At 52.3% G+C, this 5639-nt stretch overlaps 1 protein-coding gene across 1 annotated transcript in view; it reads right to left on the minus strand.

The window, feature by feature from the left end:
• The window catches only part of LOC102433554 (sialic acid-binding Ig-like lectin 14), a 17378-nt gene extending 16000 nt beyond the window's left edge, over window positions 1-1378 (minus strand). Inside the window, exons 1-3 of the mRNA XM_023748156.1 lie at window positions 1342-1378; window positions 879-1259; window positions 388-666 (exon numbers count right to left, since the gene is read on the minus strand). Coding sequence (XP_023603924.1) covers window positions 388-666; window positions 879-1259; window positions 1342-1378 — 697 coding nt within the window. The remainder of the gene's footprint in view (window positions 1-387; window positions 667-878; window positions 1260-1341) is intronic.
• Between the last annotated feature and the right edge of the window lie 4261 nt (window positions 1379-5639).

A 5639-nucleotide genomic window follows, 5' to 3' on the forward strand; every position in this document is an offset into this window, starting at 1 on the left:
GTGTTGTCCAGGTGTCAGTCCACCCACAGCCCAACACCTGACCACGATGCGCAGGCCCCACACCTGTCCTGCACCTCACTCTGCACAGAGAGGCAGAAGGAGAGGAGCTGGGAGCCCAGCAGGTGAACTCCCCTCCACCTCCAGCCCCCACGTGGGGCATCTGGCATAGAAAGACAGGGCCCCACTTCACATGGAAGTCACCCCAATACCAAGGAGCACCAGTGGGAACTGGGAAGGTGGGAGAGCTGTCCTTCTGGCCCTTCCCCACCTACACGCAGATCCATGCCTGGGTGTTCTCAGGATAGCTCAGCCTCCTGCACACACACACACACACACACACATGTCACTCCCCTGCTCCCATGGACCCAGGCCCCCTCCAACACTCACAGGACACATTGAGCCGGATGGTTCTCTGCATGATCCACTGGGATCCTTCCCGTTTCACCTGACAGGTGAGGTTGGTGCCATGGTCCCGGGGCCTTGGAGTGAAGGTGAGCACCGAGGAGCTGAGGTTCTGGGGGTCCAGCGAGTCCACAGCGGCTCCCACCCAGGAGAAGGTGAGAGGTCGTCCCCCTTCACAGGCCCCTGGCAGGCTGCAGGCCAGCTGTGTGGGGCGCCCAGACTCCAGAGGCTCCCTCATCCGGATGTGGGGTTTCTCTGTCAGGGCTGCAGGGGGAAAGGCAGGTGCCTGGGCTCCAGGGGTGGGGACTCAGAGCGGGACCCTGAGAGAGGCCCTGCCTCGGGCTGAGCTCACCCAGGCCCTGTGTCCCTTCCCACCACCCAGGGCCCACGGCCTGGACAGGGAGTGTCCAGTGTCCTGTTCCTGCTCTAAGACGGGGTCCCCTGTCCCTGGGTCCTCTCCGTGGCCCCTGCCTTACCTGTCACCTGCAAATCCAGCATCTTCTCTTGGTAACTATATCTCACAAAATTTCCTATCTCCACTCGGAAGAAGTAGCGTCCTGAGTCACTCCTCCTGGCGTCTCTGATTTGCAGGGAACAGTTGCTGGTCATGGGGTCCGCGAGGAGGAAGCGGCCTTTAGTCTCTGTATCCTCTGGTTTATCTGGGTTGTTTGAGGCCACAGGATCAGCACGGTTTATGTTGTCCCCGTCCCGGTACCAGTAGGTGTAGAGGTTGCTATAGGAAGACCACGAACGCCGCGGGTAGGAGAAGGAGCAGGGCACGTGGACACACAGACCCTCCTGCACCGTCACTGATTCCTGCACTTCGATCTCATAGCGTGGTGGCTGCTGCAGGGACCCTGGAGGAGGGGCACACAGAGGCTCAGATGCAGCCCCCGCCCCTCCCCCACCTGCCCTGCCCCCCCTCCCTCAGCTACTCACCCCCCCACAGCAGGGGCAGCAGCAGCAGGGGCACCATGTCTGCCTCTGGCAGGGCAGAGTGGGTCCAGGTCCCTGTGTCAGGGAGGGAAGTGCCCAGCTCTGGGGTGGGGCCTAGGACACCCCAACAGGAAGCCCTGGGGGAGAGACTGGGGCCAGGCTGGAAGGGGAACTTGGCCTCCACAAGCTGGGGGCAGGTTGGTGGGGGGGTTGCAGGGAGGGATGAAATGTATTGTGTCCCCTCCCCCACAGTGACACATGAGAACTCTGAGCTAGGGAGCTGGGGACAAGCTTATGCAGGATCATAAGGTCCGGTGGTGGCAGCGCTTGCCTCTGCCAAAACTTTTTCACAACATGGGAGCAGCCTGGGGCGCCCAGGCTGAGGGTCCAGGAGCTGAGGTCTCCTCTTCTGGAGAAGGTGCATTCTCAGGGGCAAACACCTCAGGTGGACAGGAACTGTGGGCCCCACCAGTGACCCTGGGCCTTCCGGCATCCTCACCGCCTCACCCATCACCTGTCCCGTGTTACCAACGTTCCTTGGCCTCTCTGGGCCTCCGTTGGCTGGTCTGTAACCTGGAATTGTTGCATGAGGATTAGAGGAGTTCGTACGGGTCAGAAGCACAGGGGGCAGTGCCTGGAACCGAGGATTCGGTCATTCAACCGATGTTTCGTGGACAATCAGCTGTGTGCCCCGCCCTGCTTTGGTGGCTGTAGCTACTGCAAAGGGTAAGCTCTCAGGATGGAAAAGATGAGTCAAACACTCGCCCTTGCCCGACAGGTGTGGCTCAGTGGTTAAGCATCCACCTATGAACCAGGAGATCATGGTTCGATTTCCGGTCAGGGCACATGGCCAGGTTGCTGGCTCCATCCCCAGTGGGGGGCATGCGGGAGGCAGCCAGCCAGTCAGTGATTCTCATCGTTGATGTTTCTATCTCTCTCCCTCTCCCTTCCTCTCTGAAATCAATAAAAATATATTTTTTTAAAAACTCAGCCTTTTGCCGAAACCGGTTTGGCTCAGTAGATAGAGTGTTGGCCTACAGACTAAAGGGTCTGGGGTTCGATTCCAGTCAAGGGCACATGCCCAGATTTCCGACTCTATCCCCAGTAGGGGGCGTGCAGGAGGCAGCCAATCAATGATTCTCTCTCATCTCATCATTGATGTTTCTCTCTTTCTCACTCCCCCTCCCTTCCTCTCTGAACTCCATAAAAATATATTTTAAAAGAAAAATGAGCCCTGACCGGTTTGACTCAGTAGATAGAGTGTCGACCTGCAGACTGAAGGGTCTCGAGTTCGATTCCAGTCAAGAGCATGTACCTTGGTTGCGGACACATCCCCAGTAGGGGGATGTGCAGGAGGCAGCTGATCAATGTTTCTCTCTCATCGATGTTTCTAACTCTCTATCCCTCTCCCTTCCTCTCTGTAAAAAAATCAATAAAATATTTTTTAAAAAGAATGAAATAGAACATTTAAATAAATAGATGATAAATAAATAAATAAATAAATAAATAAGAAAGAGATGAGGGCCATGTCCAGGGCATCAAACATGTCACTCCACCGAAAAATGCAAGGAGGAAAAATTATTGTAAATCTTAAAACCATGGGAGGGCTAATTTTCAGTCCAAAATCTAGGAGACGGTGGGAACCCAGAAAAGGCAGGGCAAGAACCAAAGTCACACACATGCCCCCGGGCAATTCTGAGGGTGGGAAACTGGAGTTGGGGGCCTCATTGGCCTGAGGATCAAAGTCGGACTAGATGTCAGCGTAGGGGAGGGCTCCTGGCTTGCGGTCGCACGCATCTTCCTGCAGGATCTTGCCTGGTCCCTAGCACGGAGGGTAGAAACATCTCTAGGCAACTGGGTGAAGACCCTGCCAGGGGGGATTGCTGTATTCTCTCACCGCGAGCTCTGATTCGTCTGTGAGGAGATGGAGCAGGTGACATCAGGGAGCGGGAAGGAAGTTGCCTCCAGAAGCCGCAACGTGTTGACATAAGGACCCTGATTGACAGGGAAGGAAGTTTCCCCATCACGTCTCACCAGGAGGGAGGGGCCCAGACCTGACAACCTCAGAGCCCAGTAAGCGGTGAGACTGAACCTGAGAACAGAGCCAGCAGGGGGCAGCAGAGCTACAGGCTTAACAGCCGCAGCCAAAGGATTTGGGGCAGCGGTTCTCAACCTGTGGGTCGCGACCCCTTTGGGGGTCGAACGGCCCTTTCACAGGGGTCGCCTAAGACCATTGGAAAACACATATATAATTACATGTTGTTTTTGTGATTAATCACTAGGCTTTCATTATGTTCACTTTGTAACAATGAAATTGGGGGTCACCACAACATGAGGAACTGTATTAAAGGGTCGCGGCATTAGGAAGGTTGAGAACCACTGATTTGGGGGACGTTGAAGGAGCTCTGTGCCCCCAGCCAGTGCACTTCAGAACTTTTCAAGCCGACACTGGGCTTTGTTTTTTTGTTTGTTTTGTTTTGTTCTGTTTTAATCAGTTGAATTGCTTTATTTCTTTTTTTAATATATTTTTATTGATTTCAGAGAGGAAGGGAGAGAGAGAGAGAGAGCTAGAAACATCAATGATGAGAGAGAATCATTGATCGGCTGCCTCCTGCACGCCCCCTACTGGGGATTGAGCCCGCAACCCGGACATATGCCTTTGACTGGAATCAAACCTGGGACCCTTCAGTCCACGGGCTGATGCTCTATCCACTGAGCCAAACCGGCTAGGGTGCTTTATTTCTTAAAGATATATTTTTATTTTTATTTTTTAATATATTTTATTGATTTTTTACAGAGAGAACGGGAGAGGGATAGAGAGCTAGAAACATTGATGAAAGAGAAACATCAATTTAGCTGCCTCCTGCACACCCCCCACTGGGGATGTGCCCGCAACCAAGGTACATGCCCCTGACTGGAATCGAACCTGGGATCCTTCAGTCCGCAGGCAGACGCTCTATCCACTGAGCCAAACCAGTTAGGGCAAAGATATATTTTTAAATGTAAATTTTTCCATAGTCCCAATTAGGTATTCTAGCCTAAAACTCTTTTTTTTTCCTGAGTCTACTTTCTGTTAAATATACAAAGGAATATAGTTTCTTTTCCTTTTTTAATCTTTATTTTTGAAAGTATTACATAGGTCCTCCTTTCCCACCCCATTAACCTCTTTCAGCCCCCACTCCCCCCCACACACAGGCCCTCAGCACCCCATGGTCTGTGTCCACGTGTTATGCATATATGCATACAAGTTTATTGGTTGATCCAAAGGAATATTTTTTCATAGAGTGTGTTGGAAATTAGGAAAATCAAAGGTTCCGGTTCTGTCAGGTGCAGTGTTTAGACTAGAGTGTTATTTTCATAAAATCCCATCGCTCTGAGATGCCTTGAAAATTCTTGCTCTTTTGGATACAAATGCAGGGAGAAAAACTGTGGCATAGGTGAACATTCACCATAAGGACTCGAATTGGTTTTATGCAACCTCTCCCCTACCCACCGTGCCCACACCCCCTGACCTCCTCTGCCTCAGCCCCTGACGCTGCCAAAACCCTCTGCTGGTAACTTGACTTCAGGTTCACAACTCCTTCTTGCACTCCTATTGGCTGTGTGTTCATGCAGGTTCCTACCATGCACTCTCCTTTCCCTCCAGCCGCCGGATCCCTCGCCGTCAGTCAGAGCCTCTGCCCCACTTGTTCCCCTCACACTCCTCGTCTTCACTCACGGACCGTTAACTGCCTTGTCCCATAGAGGGATTTTGGCTGGGGGGACCCTGACGAGACTAAATAAAAATCCTACAAGCTGCAAGTGTCCCTCTAATAACTGGTCTTAGAGGCCAAACACACCAAAGGCAAGAAATCAGTGGGCAACAGCACCCCCTGCTGGACACGTTAAACTTAGCATTTGAACATATTTCCGACGTTAACTACACAAGATCCCAAAGTATACCTGTGCAAGGCCCAGCCTGCAACAAACATGTGCAAAAGAAAGAAAAAGGGTAAAAATGAGAGTGAGAGCCCTAACCGGTTTGGCTCAGTGGATAGAGCGTCGGCCTGCGGACTCAAGGGTCCCAGGTTCTATTCCGGTCAAGGGCATGTACCTTGGTTGTGGGCACATCCCCAGTGGGGAGTGTGCAGGAGGCAGCTGATCGGTGTTTCTAACTCTCTATCCCTCTCCCTTCCTCTCTGTAAAAAATCAATAAAATATATATTTTTTTAAATGAGAGAGAGAAAATTCCTGGTGGGCTCAGTCTTCCCGGGTCCCACACCTTCTTGGGGTTTTACCCCAAGGAGCCTCACTGGGTTTTG

The sequence above is a fragment of the Myotis lucifugus genome, unplaced genomic scaffold (assembly GCF_000147115.1).
Source record: "Myotis lucifugus unplaced genomic scaffold, Myoluc2.0 scaffold_1169, whole genome shotgun sequence".
NCBI classification, from domain to species: Eukaryota; Metazoa; Chordata; class Mammalia; order Chiroptera; family Vespertilionidae; genus Myotis; species Myotis lucifugus.